The sequence below is a fragment of the Xyrauchen texanus genome, chromosome 6, assembly GCF_025860055.1.
Source record: "Xyrauchen texanus isolate HMW12.3.18 chromosome 6, RBS_HiC_50CHRs, whole genome shotgun sequence".
Lineage (NCBI taxonomy): Eukaryota > Metazoa > Chordata > Actinopteri > Cypriniformes > Catostomidae > Xyrauchen > Xyrauchen texanus.
The window spans coordinates 36,311,561-36,335,511 of NC_068281.1; the positions used below are offsets into that span (position 1 = coordinate 36,311,561).

The following is a 23,951-nucleotide window of genomic DNA, read 5'->3' on the forward strand; positions in this document are numbered from 1 at the left end:
TGCCGGGGAGACCATACCGTGGAAAATACATCACAGGGGGTTACCGGAGTAAACAGCACCTGTGAAGCACCTATCCCAGTACAGGGCATATTAGTACCCATAGTGGGTCTGACTGCAAACTCCTCCACCGAATTCGCGAGCCACAGGGCTAGGGAGGAAGGACATCCATGGTCCATGACTTTGTGAACTCGACTGGGGCTAAAAGCACACATTTTAGCCTCAGGGAAGGGGAAAGGCGCTATACGCAAGCGATGCACCCAGCCAGCTGTTCTGTATTACCAAACTGTACCTGTTTGTACCTGACAAAACATGGGATGAAATCGGCTCAACCCGGAGATTGTAAAATCTCGCAAAGGTGTTGGGTGTAGCCCAGCCCTCTGCTCTGCAGGTGTCTGCAAGAGAGGTGCAATTGGCCAGTGCAACAAGGATGCCACACTCCTAGTAGAGTGTGCTCATATTCCCAAAGTGTCGTATGCCAGAGCAATGGCATCCACGATCCAGTGGGCAAGCCTCTGTTTGCAGACAGTGTTCCCTTTCCACTGTCCGCCAAAGCAGACAAAAAAGCCCTGCATGCAATCCAAATAGGTGCGCAAAGCAAGCACCAGACACAGCAACGACAGGGCTGGGTCTGCCTCCTCCCGGGGCAGCGCTTGCAGACTCACCACCTGATCCCTGAAGGGGGTTGTGGGAACCTTGGGCACATAGCCCGGCTGGGGTTTCGGGATGACTTGAGAATCTGCTGGACCGAAATCCAGGCAAGTGTCGCTGACAGAAAATGTTTGCAGGTCCCCAACTCTCTTGGAGGTGAGCGCAATCAGGAAGGCCGTCTTCAAGAAGAGGGCTTTCAGCTCGACTGAATCTTATGGCTCAAATGGGGCTCCCCGAAGGCCCAGGAGGACCGTGGAGAGATCCCATGAGAGGAAGAGGCATGGGCTGGGAGGATTCAGCCTCCAGGCGCCTCCGAGGAACCTGATGTTGAGGTTGTGCTTCCCTAGGGACTTACCGTTCACTGCGTCGTGGTGGGCCACTATAGCGGTTACATATACCTTCAAGATGGAGGGGAACAGCCTCTCCTGCAAGAAGGAAAGCACTGACCCGACTGCGCATCTCCGGGGGCCTTTGGCTCAGGAAGAACACCAATTCGTGAACAAACGCCACTTCAGGGCATAAAGCTGCCTGGTAGTGGGAGCTCTGGCTTGGTAGATTGGCGCGTTGAGAAAGTGTGCTTTGTCAGTGTCCATCATCTCGACCAGGTTCAGCCACAGGTGGCGCTCCTGGACCACCAAGATGGACATCACCTGCCCAAAATGCTCGCAGCGGCCCGGGCAAGCATGGTGGTCAGCTCTGCGTCAGCATCAGACTGGGCGGGCAGACCCGAAGGTGGCAGCCCAGTCGAGTCATCGGCAGTGCGCTCTCCAAACCATTGATCAAAGTCCGATATCGCCAGTGCGCTCTCCGATGCAGTGATCGAAGACTCATCCTGCTCGCAGGCCCTGAAAGAAACATCATGCTGGCCGTGAGGTGGGCTGGTCTCATTTCGGAACCGGACGGGAGCAAACGAGCATGCTGGAGAATGAGAGGTCCAAGGGGAATTACCCGGTGAGACCACACCCATTGAACTCCCCAAATCGCCTATATCGTAGGTAGTAGGCGCCGCGCGTGTGGTGGCTAGAGTGGCTTTCCCCCGGAAGAAGGAAAGCCATGACCGCAACGTTGCCATGGTCATATTCTCACAATGAGAACATGAACCATCCACAGATGCTGCCGGATCGATAACGACCGCATCCAGGAATCACTCAAAGACGGAAATGCATCTTTATAAAAACGCATCTTTAAAAAGACGTTCAACATCAATGTGTGTGCTCTAATTGAGAAAATATACACTTTTAGCTCTGTCGAAGTGCCCAGAGGCTAAATCTGCACTCGTCATGCAGAAGGAGAGAAAGCCGCTGGAAATGCACCTTATATCCAACAACATACGCTTCTTAAGAGGTGAATGGAACAACAGTAGTATTCAGCTCGCTGATAGTACAAATGTTTGATTCCTAAGAAAAAATCCTGAATTGAGTGGGTATTCCAGCTCCTTTTATTCCTGTATGTCCGTGGGAGTGGCATGTAAATTCCACTCACCAATTCTCATTGGCCTTTTCTCAAAGAATGGGAGGTGTTCGGGGCCCTCAAGAGTGACTACAGAGTGACAGAAGAGAAATGTGATATACAGCAGGTAAATTTTGAATTGCAAAAATGTTCTCATGTTCACGTAAATTTCATGAGACCATGATTGACAGGACAGTCTTGACAGTTGATCTTTCAAGTTTGTTGTTGTGGTGAATGACCTTTGAATCCTGTTTGTACCATATTTCAATTAGGAGGCACTTTCCATACAGTATGTTTTTACTTTTTGTAAAGAGATCAAAGTTTATTTATCTTTCTATATATATAACAGTCCAAAAATAAATATTCACACAAACTGTATGTAGTCACCCAAAGTTTGGTAGGAGTGTTGTAAAATAATTGCAAACTGTGATGAGGAGTAGGGCATGGCCGGGCTGGTGCTGGATCAGCTGATCAGCAGGAGAGCGAGATAATGGGCAGCCGGAGACACCGGTTTGAGAGAGAGAGAGAGAGACGCACGTGGCCGCGTTGCATTTGTGTCTGTGTTTATTTTTGTTAAGTTAAGTTTCTGATTAAACTTTACGTTGACTGTTCAGCCAGTTCCCGCCTCCTCCTTGCCCTTCTTTGAACTGCTACACAAACATAATATAAATTATTAAATAGAAAATAAAGAAACTCAAATAATATTTAGTTTGATCTCAATTTGGCACGCACCTTCTTTTACTGACATTTTGCTAACCATTGGCCAACCTCAACCACTCAATATTCTTTAACACAAGTTGTTTTGCCTGCACTCAATGTTACGTCTTAAGCCAGACTCTAAATATGAGTATTATTTGCTTACAGACGGCAACGTTCTGGCTCAGAGTTGGAGTATACTGAGAAGCTGCAGCAGTATGGTGAGTATAACTGCTTTGTATTTTACAAAATACAGACAACCATCATCAGAACAGCAGAAATTATATAAATTATATATGATGATGCAATGTGCATTTTGTTATGTAGTAAACGTGCTTTGACATGTTGAATCATGCAGGTAATTTTTTTCAGCTGGAACGGGATATTTCAACCCATTCAATTTCATTATAATACACATAGAATGATTAAAAAAGATTACATTATTAAAAAAATACATTATAAATTTAACATTAACAATAACAATATAAATTCTTTACATTCTTTTTATTTTCAGTGTCTCCAGGAGTAAAAGTGTATATCGACCCTTTCACATATGAAGACCCAAATGAGGCGGTTCATGAGTTTGCCCGAGAGATTGACATCTCATGTGTGAAGATAGAGGAAGTTATTGGAGCAGGTAAATCACACATCTCAATATTAAGATGAATTACATCTAAATCAGACTTTTCTGATCATTTAACTGTATGAAAAATGTACTAAAACTGGTAACACCTTACAATAAGGTTGTATTAATTAACATAAGTTAACATGAACTAGCAATAAACAATACATATTTTCAGCTTTTATTTATCTTGGTTAAAGGGATAGTTCACCCAAAAAAATTTATTCTCTCATCATTACTCACCCTCATTCCATCCAGATGTGGAAAAAAAACAAATAAGATTTTTATAGATTTTTATAAATATTTCAGCTCTGCAGGTTCAGAGGTCCAGGTGACCTTTGTAACTCCACAAATCACAAAGGAAACATAAAAGTAATCCATAAGACTTGAGTGATTAAATTCATATCTTCAGAAGCAATATAATAGGTGTGGGTGAGAAACAGATCAAAATGTAAGTACTTTTTTACTCTAAATCTCCTTTTTCAGTTTAACATCTGAAAGTCACATGTGGTGCCTGTTTACTTTTACTTTCACATCTGATTTAGAGTAAATAAAATGACTAAAATATTGTTCTTTTTCTCACCCACACCTATTATATCACTTCTGAAGATATGGATTTAACCACTCAAGTCTTATGGATTACTGTGATGTTTGCTTTATGTGAGCTTTGGGGCTACAAAGGTATTCACTTGTATTGTATGGACCAACAGAGCTGAAATATTCTTCTAAAAATCTTAATTTGTATTCTGCTGAAGAAAGAAAGTCATACACATCTGGGATGGCATGAGGGTGAGTAATGATGAATTTTAATGTTTGGGCGAGCTAACCCTTTGATGTTTATTTTAACACATGCCAATACATTTATTAAATAAAAATATGTATATGTTAAAGAAATGTTCCTGGTTCAATGCAAGTTAAGCTCAATCGACAGCATTAGTGGCATAGTGTTGATTACCTCAAATTAATTTAGACTCGTCACTTTAGGTCCATTAACAGGTGTTTTGCCCATGATATAGCATTAGTGGAGCGCTCTTGGAGCAAGAGAAAACAACGATGCTCAAATATAAAAAAAAAAAAACGCTCCTCGCACCAGGCAAAATCATGCCGCTCCCACTCCGCTCCGCTCGCATATGTCCCGGTCTAAGGGGGAGAGATTGAAACTGCACCCAGCTGAAGGACACTCTGTCACGGGGATGCTCATCCCTCAAGCGCACACGCTTAATGCAGCTAGATTATAACGTGATAGCTCGCAACTTATTGAATCAATATATGTCACTGTACATTTCTTATCATGAAGAAAATTGGCAATACGCAGCTTTAGTAATAAGAGAGAGAGGTTTTTTTTGGTGAGTTAAAGATGGATTGAAGTGAATAGAAATATCTTATATGTTGCTTCAAGTAAATGTGTTTTGTTTTAAGGATTTTAAGACAATTTTAAATGGAAAACAAGACTTGAAACTTGATAACAGTAGTTGCAATCATCGCGAATAGTCGAATAATTGTTCTAATAATCGTTAGATTAATGGATTATCAAAATAATCGTTAGTTGCAGCCCTAATTTCAACAAACCCTAAAATGACTGTAAAAATTATGATTTAAGCAACTTTACAGCTCAAATATTAAATTAGTTTTTACAGAATAATTAATGTAAGTGCTTTTATAAAATTTATACTTGAAATTTCTGTTTAAACCCTCCAAACATTGGTCACATTCGCTTTCATTGTAAGTATCTTAGTGTAAACTCGATTTTTGAATTTTTTTAAAGAAAAGGAGGAACGAGTCGAAATACATTTTTGTGGTAATCAACATTATTCCACAAATGCTGTCAATTGAGCTCAACTTTTATTGAACCTGGAACATTCCTTGAACATCAGTTTATGCAATATGAACTTCATAATAAACAATTGTACCTCCATGAATTAAAACAATTATAAAAGCTATAAAAATGTATTTTTCATTGTTACTTCATTATACCTAGTGCATTAACTAATGTTTACAAATAGAACCTTATTGTACAGTGCTATCTCGTTTCACAAACCAAATGCACATAAGAAGGAAATAAAGTAGAGAGATCTTTCTATAACTAACCGTATGCATGCTGCTTGCTGCCTTTTTGTGTTTCTTTTATCATTTTACCCCTGTGCTTGGTCACTCCCTTGTTTTACGATCTCAATCACTTCTCTCCGCTTCTTTTTAAACATTAACATCCTTTTCATCAGAGTCCAGACCCAAAACTCCCAAAGCCCTTAAATTTCTCTCTCCTCCCTCTCCACAATCTGCTCCTAAACATCTCTCTCGTCCTCTGTCTCCATCCGCACCCTGTCTATTCAAACCCTAAACTGTTGCCATCCATTCTTAAGCACTTTCCTTATTCTTTGCGGTTTTATCCTAAACTCAAACCAATAATCCCCCCTCTCCCTCACTCTCCTTCCTCAAACCCCCCCACTCCCTCTCCCCGTATTCCTCTCTGTTATGTTCATTCAGGAGAGTTTGGGGAGGTGTGTCGTGGGAGACTGAAGCAGCCTGGCAGAAAGGAGGTTACCGTGGCCATCAAGACGCTGAAGGCGGGCTACACTGAGCACCAAAGGCGGGACTTCCTGAGCGAGGCCAGTATCATGGGCCAGTTTGACCATCCCAATGTGATTCACTTGGAGGGAGTTCTGACCAGGAGTTGCCCGGTGCTTATTGTCACGGAGTTCATGGAGAATGGAGCTCTGGACTCCTTCCTTAGAGTAAGCTTGAGATCACCTTTGATAACAATACAGATTTCTTACATTGTGCAAAAAATACAGGACACAACAACAGATTGTTTTCACTTGCCCCTCAGCAAGTCATTTCTTTTTCTTTTTCAAATAGATAAATAAATGAATACGTTTAGAAACACATTTATATGTGTTTAAGTTATAAAAAAAATCGTTTCCATTTACCTTTCTTTACCTTAATAAAAAATACATCAAATAATTTATTAGGTTTACAATTTAATGAACCCATTCTAACAAAATGATCTAAAGGTATTATCAAAATTATTTAAAAATTATTTATATCAAATAAACAACAAATAAATACATTTTGCTAAATATTTGAATGTGTTAATGAAACATCTGTCTATATTTTTATATTTATGTTTTTATTACAATAAAACAATACAATACATATTTTATTAGGTTTTTAATTTGCAATAACAGCTGTAAATTATACAGCTAGAATGTAGCTCCATGATACCTATTAATTCATACTTTTGCTATACTACAGTGCAAAACGTGTTGTTTATCATTTTTGTTAATAATTTGTTTATAATTTAATGAACCCATTCTAACTGACACTTACAAAATGATCAAAAACATTCTCACAATTAATCTTTATCAATTAAAAAATTAAATAAACAAATAAAATTAGCAACACATTTTTATTTGTTTTTGAAAAATACTTCTATATGTTTTATTTACTTCTTTAAAATAAAATAATACAACAAATCATTTATTAGTTTTGTAATATGCAATAACAGCTGGAAATTATACAGTAATAGTGTATCTCCATGATACCTATTAATTCATACACATACTATTTATGGCATAAACTGCAAAATATTTGTTTATAATGTTGGTTCATAATTTATTTATATTTGAATAAATCCATTTTAACTGATGTTATCAAAATTATCCAATTAAAAAAAAAAACGTCATCAACATACAGTATGTTAGCCAGCTATATAACATTATCTTGGTAAAATATTTACATCAGCATAATTTCCAATAACAATTATAAAGACGTGACTAAACGCCAATAAGTTTGCAGGACATAAAAACAGATGAACTGATCCATGAACAATAAGATGTAGTGGCAAAGTAGCATCTGTCTGATTCGTCAACTGGCCCAAAACTCTCTCACACTGGCCACCCTTATTGTTGAGCCCTGTTGTGAATACAAAGGTCTAGCTAAATGTTTAACAAAAGTCAGTTCCCCTTGCTTTGAATAAATCTGTGGCCAGCCTCCAATAAGGAAGAACTCTCAAACTGATGGGTAACTTAATAACCCATCAGCATAAAACAATTATTCATGGTACTTTAGAGAGGACCTTGCTTCACCTTCAGCTTGTATCAGCATGTGGCTTCTTTAAAACATTAAAATACCAAGATAACCTCAGACAATTCTTGTGTAAACCCTCATCTGAGTTTCTACGATGCTACTCAGTAAACACTGTGCACCACAGAACCTTAACCAATCTATGCACTCAGTAAGAGATAATCTAATGTATAACACCGAGACTTTAGACATCCAGAGGTGATGAGTTCTTGCTCTCTCTGACCATCAGATAGATTAGTCAACCTAGAGCCCACCCCTCTTCTTCCTACGGCATGGCTTGTTCTCAAATCACAGTCCACTCAGGGACACAAGCACACTTTTGTCCACCCATCCACATAAACACACTCCTAAAAATATCTATATGCACAGTCTTTGGAATGAGTCATCTTCAAAACCTAAAAAAAACCCAGCATCAACATCAAAATCTTGTACCAGAATGTTTATCTTCATTGGAGACGTACCAAGTGAGAATGACTACTGATGTGTTGATGTTCCTTCTTGCTTAGAGGTTTAACCATCAATCGCATGCTATTTGTGAGCACAAGACGTGTGAATTTCCCCTTAGAGGATACTTGAGCACCAATACTTGGACTGTTGTGTGCACCCCTTGTGCTGTTAATAATGTTTGTACTTTAGACTTTCTTTATTCAGAATATGAAAAAGAAAACATCTGGCTTTAATATTCCATGTGAAGTATGTAATTGAATAATGCTTTTAAGTATGCAGTGTTATTGCAAAAGGAAATTCCTCCATGGAGATTGTGTGGCGACGCTTCTTCATCGCTTTGGCATCCTGATACTCTGAAGAAGATTATAGACTGCTGCAAGTAGAATTAGTGAAACTCTGTCAAAGTCAGGCTGATTAGAATGTGTAGAGCCGGTGTAGTGTCATGTTTACATCAGTTAATATCACTCTTATTTCTATTGTACACTTCCCTTTCAGTTGAATGATGGCAGGTTCACCGTCACACAGCTGGTGGTCATGTTAAGGGGGATCGCGGCCGGCATGAAGTATCTGTCTGACTTGAACTACGTCCATCGTGACCTGGCTGCCCGGAACGTGCTCGTCAACAGCAACCTGGTGTGCAAAGTGTCAGATTTCGGCCTCTCTCGCTTTTTGGACGATAACTCAGCGGACCCAACCTACACAAGCTCACTAGTGAGTTCAGATAAGGTCTTGCATGTTTTTTAACTTGTGCAAGCATAAATGATGCTATTTAATTGCACAAATTGTGAATTATTTGTTATTTGTTGGAGGTTCGTTTCCACTTATATTCAATTATAAAATTGTGTTTAAACTTGCGATTGCGCAAGTAACGCGAACTCGCGAGTATTCCCCCTTCTCTTCTGGAAAATGACAGGATGAGGGGCTTCTACGACTTGGTTCATAGTAAAGTACAACTGTAGAGGCCCTCTGCTGCCTGTAATTCTCTCTCTCCCGAACCGTCGTCACCGGCTGCCTTTATCCCTCGCACGCGCCCATCAGGCTGATTGGGGACCGGGCATGCATTGTTCCAGCCTGGCCCCGCCCTCCTCCGCTCTACAACAGCCAATAGCTGGAATCAAGTAGATGTGCATATTTAAACTTACCAGATATTCCAACTTCCTCGCTTAGTTTCCTCCAAGCAATGTCTTTTTTCGTCCGGTCTCTGTACATGTTTGACGTTGTGTCATACAATTCTGGGTGCCCACACACCGCTACAACAATTTTTTCCATTTATTCATATTTCTTCTGCTACTAAGTCAGTACGTCAGTGACATCTGGACAATCTCAATGCTGACAACGCGTCATGCGTCACATTTCTCACTCGAGATGAACATTTTCAGTGAACCCGGTGCGAATTCGCGTCTATTCGCGTCTGTGCATTAACTTTGTATGTAATCGCGTCATGCCAAGCGCTCGCTTTGTGTTGTATGTGAACGCGCCATAAGGGATTTGGGCTCACATGATGCCTTCACAGGGCTTCTTGATGGGAGAATAATAATGGTAGCCAAGTTGCAGGGTCATTGCAAACAGAACTTACGATAAAATTGACCAATAACCACTATTTGTGATCCCCACACTTTTCAGACCTTCAAAGCTCTCATAATGGAGGGTAAAGTCTTTGAAGGAAATAGGGTGTTGGCTTGATCACTTCTAAAATGAACGCATCCCATCATTCAGATGAGTTAGAAAAGATTGAACTGCCTGAACACTTTGCCAAGTTTCACAAAACCCATGCTGTAGGGGTCTTATTGCCCTGTTAAATATATGCAAATATATATCTTGTTTTTTTGTATGCATAATCTGTAGTATTTACATTATGTATAACAAATGTTAAAATGCTACGATTTCTTTAAAAACACTGGCTGTTGCACAAACCTGTTTCGTTGAGTGGTTTCTTTACCACGTCCATGCTGTATGTTTGAGTTAATCTGACTGTAAATAACAGAACGGGTATTAAAAGACTTAAATCAATTAAAATTGATTGTGTGGATCTCAACTTTTAAAGATAATTGGCCCCGGAGCCCTTGCTAGTCATAATCCGCCCTTAGATAGAACTCGTTGTGTCCTTGCCTTATTCCTTCTCAAGTTAACTTGAATGTTGATGTGTTGAAATTTAAATCTAAATCAAATGTTGTTTTATAATGTTAAATGTTGTGGAAGAACCCCACAAATGAGAGTTAGAGAAAGCCAAGCTGCCCCAATGGCTGTTGCAGTTCCATATTTGACCACAGATTTCCATTGGGGAAAAAAGGCGCTGTTGAGTTCTTGTGGCCAGAAGATTCTTTACCCCATGTTCGTTAATACCACACAAAGTGTAATGGAGGTTTAGGGTAATTTGTGACCTCTAAATAAAATTTAAAAAAATGTTTACTTGGCCTGCTTTTAAACACAATTCAGCAATTTGAGGCACACTTAAAGGTTAATAAATTACATTATTGGCAGTTGATGATGTGGATGATTATTTTGGTGGGGCATTGCCCCACTATCCGTACAGTCACAGTTGGATAAAGTACTTTATCCTATCCCAATTTAATATCTGGTAGAAAAGTAAAAGTATGCCATTTGCATGTATAGTCCCCCAAAAAGTGTAAATACTGTCGCTCTGTGACTTTCAACATTACTGTTTGTTTAAGCATTGTTTGAAAAACGTGTTGCGATTCCGTTTGGTGACACAAGTGCCGCAAAATGAATGACAGCTCAACCAACATAGTTACTTCGGTTTCGAAAAACAGATTTACAGCGATACACTGTACTATGGCAGTTTCGCAGTGAATTACGTCGTTGTACGGTAAACACACCCAGATCAGCTTGACGTCTTGTCAGTTCTTCAGTAAAAGAAGAAGCTCATTGGTCACTTGATGAGAACACAAGACCCCGCCTCACTGACAGAATGATTTTTTTCAATCAAGCCTGATGTGCTTTTTCAGTTTTGAAACCATTTACTTGGTACCTAGTCGTGACAGGGATTAACAACCTCCCGCTGATAGACGCTAATGCACCTGCAATTATGTTAATGAAGCTCACACCTGAAAGTCATTGGAAAAAAATAAGTTTTTTCTGATATGCTACCCACTTGAAAATTTAGCACATTTCAGGGAAAGCTACACTATTTTAAAAACAGCTGAGTTACAGTTTCACTACTGAAAAATGTAGTTAAGTTAGTAGCATCGCTTCTTTTAGTTAACTACTCTCTAACACTGCATGTAGGAAATCATGTTTTATGACTGTAAAAGAAAAAGTTAATAGAATATTTAAACAGGGAACAAGCACCGAACCAACTTCATGTTTTAATAGGAAATAAATCAATGGGACCTTTAAGAGTCACCATAATCCCTTGTCTGTGAACATAACAAAGGGAAGAAAATATATGATCTACCGGTAAGTCCAGGCGGAAGACAGAAATTTTGCTATATCACATTACAGTTATTGTGTGCATTAAGAACTGATAAGTCTAGCCTTTCTTATCGGAATTGGGAAGTACAGATGGCATGCTTGATATGTGGAAAAAGCTCTATCTCTGTCTGTGTGAAACATATGGATGTAGTCAGTACGTGATGGCTTATTCAGTGGATCTGACATGATAGGGCTACTGGCAATGGAATTTAAAGGAATAGTTCACCCAAAATTGAAAATGCTCTCATTATTCACTTACCCTGCTTTTTAAAAGCACTTTACATTTTAATTATAATTTTTTTTTGTTTTTACACAAATTTATCAATTTGCTTCAGAAGACATTCATTGATCCACTGGAGTCGAATGGCTTACTTTTATGCTGACTAAATGTGACTTTTGGACCATCGAAATGCTGGCACCCTTGTACTAGGATTATAAGAATCTGAGAGAGCTCTGCCTTCTTCTAAAAATCTGTTTTTGAGTTCTACTGAAAAAGACATAAACATCTAGGATAAATGAATAATGAGAGAATTTTCATTTTTGGGTGAACTATTCCTTTTATGACTAGTATCCCATATAATTCCTTTAATTATATTAAACTTCTCAAGACTTCAGTAGTGGCTTCGTTCATGCAGCTTTATCAACATACATTTTTCTACATCTTTTTTTCTTAAATTGTTGTTTTGCATAAAAGGATAGCTCACCCAAATTATCATTTTTGAGTGTACTTCTCTTTTTAAATATTTGGTTCATTCTAGTACTAGAATCAATGCTCGTGAAAGTGAAGATTTAGTGCTAGCTAACTCGTTTAGCATGTACTTTCCTTGGATTAGTGTATCGATCACCCTGTTCCTGTCTTTTTATTTATACTGTTTTTTCATCTCTCTTTTATGAAGCCAGCAAGCGATGCTGTGGGGAGAAGCTTTGAGTTGGGGGCTGAGTCTTCGCTCTAATTAGGCTGCTGAAGTCTCGAGCACTGTTGGTGATTTAAAGTTGGGCTTTGAGTTTAACAGCTTCTCTCTTTATGTGTGTTTGTGTGTGTGTTTTTGTAGGGGGGAAAAATCCCAATCCGCTGGACTGCCCCAGAGGCTATCGCCTTCAGGAAATTCACCTCAGCTAGCGATGTGTGGAGCTACGGCATTGTGATGTGGGAGGTTATGTCTTTTGGAGAGCGTCCATATTGGGACATGAGCAATCAAGATGTACGTCAGCCTTAGCTTCGCATTTCTTTATGTGTGAATCTCACAAAAACCTGTCTCGGTCACAATTCACCCACAATTTAAAAAGAAGAAAGTAATATGTAGTATTTAAATTAGATTTTCTTAATGGATTATAGTAATAAGAATGAGATTTATTTTTGCATGTTCTTGATTAGTTTTGCAAGATTAACCCTTTCACATCTAAAATGATTGTGTTTCAATACTGTACATCCTTGCTATTTCATTGCTTATTATATCTATATCACAAGCTGCAAGCACAATTCTATGTCTTACCTCTGAGAGGCTTTTATAAACTACTTATATCAACCCCATTAGTCTTAATTCTGATTGAACAATCGTTGCATATACTGTATAAATATTTTATTCTGTCCACCTAATAAAATTCTGTATAGTGTCGAGTTTATCCTATTGCAGAAGGACTTGTGTAATTGCACAATTGTGTGTGATGTTGCTGTAGGTGATGAACGCAGTGGAGCAGGACTACAGACTGCCTCCACCCATGGACTGCCCCGCAGTGCTGCACCAGCTCATGTTGGAGTGCTGGGTGAAGGAGCGGAACACGCGCCCACGCTTCGGACAGATCGTCAGCACACTTGACAAGCTCCTGCGCAATGCAGCCAGCCTCAAAGTGCTGACCAGCACACACTCAGGGTGAGCAGAAAACAGACCAGACTGGACGCAGGTCAATTATAGCTTTGAGGTATAGGAAAAGATGGATCTTTCCGGTGAATATATACTGTATATACAACAAATAGAGATAAAGTGTACAAATTAGTGTTCGAGTCCATAGCTATAAAATGGGTATCTGGAAAATTTATTTTGGGGAATTTCTGTACTGAATATACAGTATATACATATATATATATATAGGTATAATAGAAATGTCATGGAAACTCATTGGACAAAAGGTGTGGGAACCCAGTGGATGAGCAAAAAAACTAAAACTTGTATGCTCGATTTGAGGTGGATAAAGTTTTTATTTAATAAGAAGGCATACATAACTGTGACTAAATTATTTGCTCCGACAATATCATATAATCTGGTTATTCTGAAATGCCAAAGTCCTCCCAAACCTCCCAGAACTGTCTGACACACTTTAGCTCTCAGACATAAAGCTTCTGCTGCTGAACACTTGCAAACATGCAAGTTTGTCTAAGCCTTTTGTCTGTGCCGTCTAAACCGCAAGTAATTCATGACATTTAATAAAAGAGCTACAGTGGCTTTAACCTCCATTTTCATTTTGAAGTGAGGATTTTGTTCTCTTGAACACATGGAATGGAAACACTGCTCTGTTAGCAAATTGTTTTTGCTATATTCACATCTTTTTTGCATAAAGAAAATTGGTATCTTGGATGGAAACAACTTGAGATCTCATCTGAATCTCTAGAGACACGTGAAATGGAGTCTTATTCTCAGGAGTAAAATCTGAGAAGCAGGAGACTCAATAAGAGCAAAAGTCTCAATTTGCTCTGCATTTAATCTCATTGAGACCGTAGCAGTTTGAATGGTGCCCTGCATGAAGCCCTCACTGACCCTGGTGGAGTTCAGGGCGTCCACTTGTCTGTGTGGGCGCATCGGGCTGCCATCCGCAAGATGAGCAGCTGCCCATGTCTTCTATGCCTAAATCCGCCACTGCATTGAGATGTTAAAATTATCTTATTTGTCCGTTTTTTTACAAGTGAAGCTCTTGCAAAATGTTTAAACAGAACATTGTGCGTTATGTGACAATATAGTTAGCTAAACCCTCTTCAGCGGTCCACTGTAAACCAATGTATACAGTGTAGGACTTTTCCCCCCACCCGTAACTCCTCAAGAAAGCAATTTCAACCACATAAATTATCCAACACCAGCAGACAAAAATAAATGCAATCCATAACACTGCTGAATTTGACTTGGTATAAATAAGCATGCTCATTTCACTTGCGTTTGTTCACGTGCGGCTTTCGCCTAGAGCTCTTTGAACCACACCATCTTGGGAACAGTGTAATGGCTGACTTACACACAGAGCAGTGCCCTTTTTCTCTTGGCCGGCTGCTGCGTCTGGCCACTAGGGAAGCTGCTTCTGTTCAGACTGCAGCTTGCGGTGACGGAGAGCGCGTAATAAGGGAGATGGAGGAGAAGCTAAAAGAGAGCAATGACTTTAATTAGTTGGCTAATGAGCTTTTTAATGTGCCTGCGGTGGAGCCCCATGCCCAATGCAGGACTCAGTCGTGGATGTACGTGTGCGTGTGTGTCATGCCTTCTTGTGGCGCCGCATGCTGATGGCCTATGTATGATTCATTTATGATTTCATCTATATGCATGAGCAGCCCTGACTGGGCTGTTGACATGCCATGATCCAGTCTCAAGAGACAGCTGTGTGTGTGCACACGCGTGTGTGCGTACGAGTACGTGCTTGTGTGTATGTGTGATTATTATCCATCTATGAATAAGAGTGTGCACATTTTGCCTACTTTTGTTGTACATTAAAGGAATAGTTCACCCAAAAATGAAAAAGATATTTGTATTTATGTGTATTCTGTTACCCATATGTTGTTCTAAACCCATGTGGTTATTTTTTCTGTGGAAAACAAAGTATTTTTATTTTTTTTTATTCTTAAAGAAATATTACAGATTCAATAAAATGTAAGATCAGTTGACAACATTTGTGGAATAATATTGATTACCATCATTTATTTCATCACTCTTTTTAAAAAAACAACAAAAAAAAACATTTGTGTTACAGTGAGGCACACACAAATGGAAGTGAATGGGGGCCAATCTGAAAATTTTTAAATACTCACTGTTTCAAAAGGATAGCCACAAGACATACACAGTATGAGTGAAAACATCATTTTAGTGTGATAAAATCCCTTTTAACCTTTTCTGTGTAAAGTTATAGCCAATTTTACAACTTCGTTGCCATGACAATGTAATGCTGAAAACCCTAAAACTACTGTAACACGACTTTACAGCTCAAATAACACAAGGAATACATTTCTGCATTTAAACAAAAATTGGCCCCATTAATTTACATGGTAAGTGCTTCATTGTAACCTTGATTTTTCTTTCTTCTTTTCTGTGTCAAAATAATTTTTTGTGGTAATCAACATATGCCACAAATGCTGATGATTTAGCTTAAAGGTGCAATATGTAAAATTTTTCATGTAATATTCACCAATGTGTGAACGGCTTGTAATGCAACTTAAAAAATGAGCCCATCCCGGACTTCCTAGGTTGCCTATAAAAACCCATAGACTGATTTTTATGTGAAGGGAGTGGGTCAATTTTGCTGGGAAAAAAGATGTGACATTTATGCGAGCTCCTGAGAGCCTTGCCTTACACAGTAGCTTCTCTTCCGCTATTCAACAGCGTCAACAGACAGTCTGCAACACTAGGTAACATTATCTTAGAGATGGAATCCAGCAAACGTCCGGCTCCTAGCACAATACCGAATCCTACACAAACTCAGAGTAAGCCAAAAAAAAAAACAAAAAAAAAACATTTATCTACTGAATCCCATCCGGATAAGCGGAAACGTGATCTTTGTCGAGTTCAAACTAGAGTGAACATAAGCAGGGCATTTGATTCCTGGAGGAACCTTCATTCGGTTTTAGGGATCAAAACCGACCATGAATTGGCGTTCTTCTTATTGGACAGGTAAGTTACATAAATGCAAAGCATGTGAAATATATAGTTCAATAAGGATTGATCTGTGTAATTTTAGCTAACTTGATCTTTAGCTAATGCTGACAGATTGCAAGATGCCTTGCTTCATAACTTTCAAATAATTAAAACGATCTTCTCTTTATACTAAAAGTCAGTTTAATGTCAATGCTAATCTGTAATTATTCAGCAAGGTAAACTACAATAATACATGAAATGAATGCTAGACAATGTTCAAGATCATGCAAAAAGCTCCATTTATTAGTGTAACTTAACATGGTTAAACAGAAAATATATAAATTCTATTATTATAAAACAATAATGCATCGATATATCAAAATGACAGTTGTGATGTAATCACATCAATACTGAATTGAATCAACATAATGTACAGTATTTTTTATAAACAGCTACTACCATAGTCCACCAAATGAAGCTAACAGCTAGCTGGCTAGCTAACGCCGACATAGGCTATCGTATAAATGCAGTCAATGTATCATGCAAAGAATAGTGATTACTTCAAACTACAGTCTTGCATAGTCAGATCTATATCCACACTTTGTTTAAGCCCTGTTCCAGCACTGGAGAGTCAAATATAATATGCAGTCTCAAAGATTCTGTTAAAACAATCATAACTGTGTAATTTTAATTATGCTACCTCATCTGTCAGCATGATGCCGGTGAATCACGTTCAGTCTCTTTTGTGTGTTACATCATTGTTTTGGTCAATGCTTGTGTCCCTATGGAGTGTGCGCGCGATCACGAGCAACAGGTAACTGGATGCAGTTCACTTAATGGCCACAGGTGTCAGTAATATCAAGGGTTTCTGAATCTTACATACTGCACCTTTAACTTGTATTGAACCTGGAATATTCCTTTAATGCAGCTTTATCTATACAATTACAGTTCGTAGAGATCACAGTCATCATTCTCCAAAAAGGGAAAAAAAATACCATAAAACACCATTAAAGTAGTACAGTGTGTAATTTTCCATGTAATAGCTTTGTGTGAGGAACCAACCAGATTTTATTTATAATAATCTTTCCCTCAGCCAAATCTTGCGTCTATTCCGCCTTAGTTTCAAGATTCGTTTTAAAATGCTGCTTATGTAACCGATCTTAATATGCAATTTTTTAATTCTGCACAAGATTATCAGAAAATTCTTCAAACAAACATGTCATATGGCTTTAGAAAACTACTTTTATGATACTTTTATGGTCCTTTTGGTGTTTTTGTCCTTTTTGGAGCTTGTCAGACCTGTTATCTATGTTGTTGTTGGATATAAAGAGCTGCGTGAATATTCTTCAGATATCTATTTTGGGTTCCACAGAGAAAATTGATTAGGAATTACATGCAGGTGAGTAAATAATGACAATTTCTGCATTTGCTGATTTTTGTTTTGAATTTCCCTCTCTATAGGGATCTCTGTCGAATTGGCGGGACCATGCCGGGCCACCAAAGGAAGATTATAGAGGATGCACAAGACATGAAACAACAAATGAGCCAAACTCTGCCCATACGGGTTTGACTGATTAAAAACAAAACACCTATTGAGCCTCCAGGCTAACAACAGATTCCTGTTTGTAGAGCAAATTTGACTGGGACATTCCATCGAAAGCCCATGGAAAATGATTGGAGCCGACCAATGCTTGAAGAGCCAGTGGAAAACCTGTGTATAATTTGGGACAGCAACGGCGCACCCCCTCACAAACAGCCTGTGGAAAACTATGGCATGTCCAATGGAAAACTGTCTCCGCTTGACTGGTAGCCTGCATATCAGGCACCTGGAGAGAACTGGGATAACACAACACATGTTAATTGGAATTTTATGCGATGGCGCCTCCGGCAATCATCTTTGTTCTTCGCACATTTGTCATGACTTTCTCATATTTACAGTGAATTTTCATTACATGGATTAAATTGACGACGTTTCTACTTCTCAGGTTCAGTTTGCATGTGTGCATGTGCTTCTTTAATGGAAAAAAAAAAGTATCTCTCTCTTCCATAATTCAAATCCCTTCCATACTTCCTATCAGCTGTCTTTAATTACAGAAGCCACAAATGAAGAGGTAGACTAAGAATTATAAGCTAACTGTAATAATGTTTAAAAAATTAAATAAATGTAAGTCGGGACTGTTTGATGTTGGCTTGAGTATATTTCGCCGCTCATTTCCCTTCCCTCAAGACTTGTTTCTTCTAATCTTTACTTCATATTGAAGAAAGGAGAAGAAGAGTGCAGAGGGACTTGAAAGTGTCAAATGAGGCAGGATGGACTCAAGTTGTGACTTTCAAATGAGAGAATTTTCAAAGAGAAGAAGGTCCTTCAATGGGACGAGTTGACTTTAAAATGGGGATTATAGTTCAACAAAGGCTGTTTTATTTACCTCTGTTGTATCTGGTCTTCCATGGAATGCTGTCAAGAGACTTCTCATCGTGGAAGACATCAGACTGTGATTCAAGAATTGTTGTTTCCCCTACCTGTGTCCGATGAGAGATTGTGCTCATTGTGTGATTATGTGTGTGTACAGTATGCTCTAGTGTGCTTGAGTGAGTCAGCGAGCTCTACAACTTAACATGCATGCCATATTCAAAACTCAAACCTATCCGAGATGTGAGACAATGACACATTGACTAGAGCTGTTGTTTGATGAATATTCCAATTATTTGAATTCAATCTGTTCAGATATGCATAACTGTGTAAATAAATATGCCTATTAAGAGATAAGGAGTCACCGAGATGATTGACACTCATGGCACCAACATACAATGTTCAAGCATACAGTGCAATGCTTTTTAGAAGGAAAATAATTAGTTAATATTGCTGTTTACCACTATATTTTAATTCAGTTAAATGATATTATATATGAATTTTCATAAAGGAATGCCACCCTAATTAAAGTTACTACAGAACTTTGTGCTCTCTAGTGACACCTGTGGTTGAAACTTAAAATTACTTGCTATTTGTGGAAGAATACTTTACGTCAATCGTGTTCTGGCACTGCTCTTCTGGTGGATGAATCTCCCAATTTGAGCTTATCTGGACATCGCCTGTGTGTGGCACAATAATGATGGAGATAAAATATACTTTATTAAATGTAAAAAATAATATGCTTAAATAATTTTTAGAAGTCATCCATATTAAACATGTCACAGTAAATTCACAGGACAACGTAGATGCATCGTGAATGGTTAACACATGAGAAATGTTCGATTCATACAAGCATGACAAGCAATGTAAGCTTCAACAACCCTACCAGAAAACATATCCAAGCATTATAGCAGGTAAACAACTTCGCCAAATGGATAACAGATAAACATCCATATAGACTGCAATGATGCTGTCCTGTACTGTGAGTGTTACTCAACTGAGCTGAACAGCTGTGTTAGTTTCTCCAGCCAGAACATGAGACAGCCGGTACTTCTTTCCTGTTTGTGTGGACATGACTTAAGGACGCAAAGATGAACGTCATAAGCCAGCGATTTCACGCTAAATCGAACCCAACAGCTCAAAATACAAATCACATCAAGGCTTACCAGTGTGAAGTGGGGTAAGGTAAGAACATTGTTTTGAACACTGGTTGTTTATGTTCTCAATCAATAATGGCAATTAAATAATATACTGTATAACTGTCAGGTGATGTTATTGAAAGAATGTAAAGGTGCACTCAGTAATTGTTTTCCCCATGAAAAAAGTTTTACTCCTAAAGAAATGAACTGTAATTTAAAAACATGTATAAAATCATGTCCTCTCACATGAGATGAAGACTCTAGTCATATCAGTAACCTTATAAAAGCTGTTTTATTCTACATAATAGGGAGGGGCGCCATCATGGGGGCTGCCATTTTAGAATCGCATGACCAGCTAAACGCTGCTAGCTTAATCTTGTTATTGGACACTTTGACACTTTGGGTAGTGGAGTTCAGGGTGCCTACTTGTCTACTTGCCTTGTGCCGCCACGGTTGCCCATGTTGCCCATGCCAGTGGCTTGACCACCTACAGTTTCAAAGTAGAAACTTACCCAACACTTCCAATTTTGCAATTGAAGCCCATCTGCCTCCAACCTACGATTAACTTCCCCTGGTATATAGTAATAAAGCATAATCCTTCAAATCACCAGTGCTTTTTTCTTTACATGCAGACTTGGAAGGCAGTTTGTTAGTGTGATCAGAGCTCCTCCATCTCTTGTGTATCGCCCTGATTTCCCAAGTCAAAGCTCCCTATGCGCCACAGACCCGCATTACCCACACTGCACAAAAGCACGTTTGATCTTTCCAATTATGCTGGTCGTTCTGTGCAAGGCTGCAGATTGCAGAGAACAGCTTGGCAGCAGAATTGGTTGCACATCAGGCTCTTTTACTGGTGCGTAGTTATTCGCCCAGAGGTTGGAGATCCGCCGTATCTGCCTTTGCTGCTGCCTCATCAGGAGACGGGAAATGTTTGGGCCAAAAGTGCAGTAATAATCACAATGCATGAAGCCTCATTAGAGAGTGTTGGTGTGGGTGGTGGAGAAACAGTCAGTATGTTTACAAGCACAGTTATAATCGAGCAGCAGCTGGTTTTTGCATAGTCAAGCTACAATCTTCATCTGTCTGTCCAAGCAGGGGCGAAAATTTCATCAAAATGTTGGGGGGGGACAATAAACATAACAATACTCCTGACCCCCCCCCCCCCCTGCGATTTCCGCCTATGTGTCCAAGTATATATGACACAATGCGTAGAGATTTAAAAGATGTCATCTGAGGAAGTGTTAATATATCTGAATCACACTTCAAATTACGCGCACAATGCTGAGCCAATTGCCAATTGTTGACCGATTAACGTGTGTATATACGAGACAACGCCCAGCTATAATTGCATTAGTTGTCTGTTATTCTGACTTTGCAAAAATCAGACTGGTGCAATTTCAGTTGTATTTACAGGTGAAACTCGAAAAATTAGAATATCGTGCAAAAGTTCATTAATTTCAGTAATTCAACTTAAAAGGTGAAACTAATATATTATATAGACTCATTACAAGCAAAGTAAGATATTTCAAGCCTTTATTTGATATCATTTTGATGATTATGGCTTACAGCTTATGAAAACCCCAAATTCAGAATCTCAGAAAATTAGAATATTACATGAAATCAATAAAAAAAAGGATTTTAAATACAGAAATGTCGGCCCTCTGAAAAGTATAATCATGCATATGTACTCAGTACTTGGTTTGGGCCCCTTTTGCATTAATTACTGCCTCAATGCGGCGTGGCATGGATGCTATCAGCCTGTGGCACTGCTGAGGTGTTATGGAAGACCAAGATGCTTCAATAGCGGCCTTCAGCTCTTCTGCATTGTTTGGTCTCATGTCTCTCATCTTTCTCTTGGCAATGCCCCATAGATTCTCTAAGGGGTTCAGGTCAGGCGAGTTTGCTGGCCAATCAAGCACAGTAATACCATGGTCATTGAACCAGGTGGGCAGGTGCCAAGTCCTGCTGGAAAATGAAGTCAGCATCTCCATAAAGCTTGTCTGCTGAAGGAAGCATGAAGTGCTCTAAAATGTCCCGGTAGACGGCTGCGTTGACTCTGGACTTAATAAAGCACAGTGGACCAACACCAGCCGATGACATGGCTCCCCAAACTAACACAGACTGTGGAAACTTCACACTGGACTTCAAGCATCTTGGATTGTGTGCCTCTCCATTCTTCCTCCAGACTCTGGGACCTTGGTTTCCAAATGAGATGCAAAATTTGCTCTCATCAGAAAAGAGGACTTTGGACCACTGAGCAACAGACCAGTTCTTTTTTCTTTAGCCCAGGTAAGACGTTTGACATTTGAAGCCCATGTCCAGGACCCGTCTGTGTGTGGTGGCTCTTGATGCAGTAACTCCAGCCTCAGTCCACTCCTTGTGAAGCTCCCCACACATTTGAATGGCCTTTTCCTGACAATCCTCTCCAGGCTACGGTCATCCCTGCTGCTTGTGCACCTTTTTCTTCCACACTTTTCCCTTCCACTTAACTTTCTATTAATGTGCTTTGATACAGCACTTTGAGAACATCCAACTTCTTTTGCAATTACCTTTTGAGGTTTTCCTCCTTGTGGAGGGTGTCAATGATGGTTTTCTGCACAACTGTCAGGTCAGCAGTCTTCCCCATGATTGTGAATTCAACTGAACCAGACTGAGAGACCATTTAAAGGCTCAGGAACCCTTTGCAGGTGTTTAGCTGATTAGAGTGTGACACTTTGAGCCTACAATACTGAACCTTTTCACAATATTCTAATTTTCTGAGATTCTGAATTTGGGGTTTTCATAAGCTGTAAGCCATAATCATCAAAATGATATCAAATAAAGGCTTGAAATATCTTACTTTGTTTGTAATGAGTCTATATAATATATTAGTTTCACCTTTTAAGTTGAATTACTGAAATTAATGAACTTTTGCACGATATTCTAATTTTTCGAGTTTCACCTGTAAGTGCTTACATGGCATCTTAAAAAGACAAATTATTGTTGTAGTCTAACTAAAATCAAACTTTTAATGTTCACGTACTAAGTGTGCAAGTTTGTGTGACTGAAAAATCAGAGACAGAAGAAACGAGAGTGTTTGCATCTGTGTTGTAGGTGTGAGAGGCAGAAACAGCAGAAGAGAGTGAATTGTGTGTGTAACTACCCACCGAAGACTCGGGGGGCTGTCAGAAAGACAGCACAGCATGCTGAAGAAGTTGCATTTAACGTATAACTAACGTTCTCTTGGCGCTTGTGTAAGTGGATGCTGTCAAGACATGCTCATTGACTGTCGGCTCAGACTTAAAATTCCAATTAGATGGACATGGCAGATTCACTATGTATGCCGCATGGAAAACAGCTTAATGTATCGCTCCAGATGCAGGGAATATTGGAAATGTGCTGACCTGCGTGGTGTTTACACTGATAGATTTTCACATTGGGGGAGGAAAATGTGAGTGTTCTTGCTGTGTGAAACTCAACAATGTAATGTTAGGTAGCCCGTTCTGGGTGGCTCCTTATGTGTTGCTTACAGTTGCAGAGTTGTTTTTTTGTAGTTGTTTGTAGTAGTTGACTGATATGGATTTTTCAATGGCTGAGAGAAGGATGGCAATTGACTGATATATATTGACAAATAAATATTTGATACAGGAAAATACAATTTAATTATAGCATATGATTTTTAGACTTAAAAGTCTGAAATGAAACAAATGTTTTGGTAATACTTTACAAAATCGCTGTATTTGTTAACATTTGTTAACTTGAATATGAATGAACAATACTTCTACATCACTTATTACTCTTGGTTAATTTTAATGTTCAAGATATAGTAATACCTTAAAAGTTGAATACATAAACATTATGTAGAGCATTATAAACTAGCAAACTTACCATTAACAATTGTATTTTTGTAAATGAACATGATCAAAGATTAATAAATGCTTTAAAAACATTGTTCATTGTCAGCTCATAGTACCTCTTGTATTTAAAGTAATAAACCTAATAAACCAAACCTTATTTTAAAGTGCTGGCAATATTTCTACTGACAATATTAACTTGAAATTTACTAAATATACTTGGAAACAGAAATTGTGCATTATCCATTGACTATGTTGTTGCCAGATGTTTTTAAACTAACACTAGGGAGAGTTAACCGTATGACGTTTGGCCAATCCAGAATAGCTAAATATTGGTTGTATCAGTCAAGGTATTATTCAAGGCTGTGT

General features: G+C 38.9%; 1 protein-coding gene across 1 annotated transcript in view; it reads left to right on the forward strand.

Annotated features, from left to right (window-relative positions):
* The window catches only part of LOC127645499 (ephrin type-B receptor 3-like), a 40,452-nt gene extending 21,496 nt beyond the window's left edge, over positions 1-18,956 (forward strand). The window contains exons 10-16 of the mRNA XM_052129139.1: positions 2,962-3,014; positions 3,308-3,430; positions 5,900-6,147; positions 8,441-8,656; positions 12,430-12,579; positions 13,055-13,248; positions 17,662-18,956. Coding sequence (XP_051985099.1) covers positions 2,962-3,014; positions 3,308-3,430; positions 5,900-6,147; positions 8,441-8,656; positions 12,430-12,579; positions 13,055-13,248; positions 17,662-17,770 — 1,093 coding nt within the window. The 3' untranslated portion in view covers positions 17,771-18,956. The remainder of the gene's footprint in view (positions 1-2,961; positions 3,015-3,307; positions 3,431-5,899; positions 6,148-8,440; positions 8,657-12,429; positions 12,580-13,054; positions 13,249-17,661) is intronic.
* Positions 18,957-23,951: the final 4,995 nt, after the last annotated feature.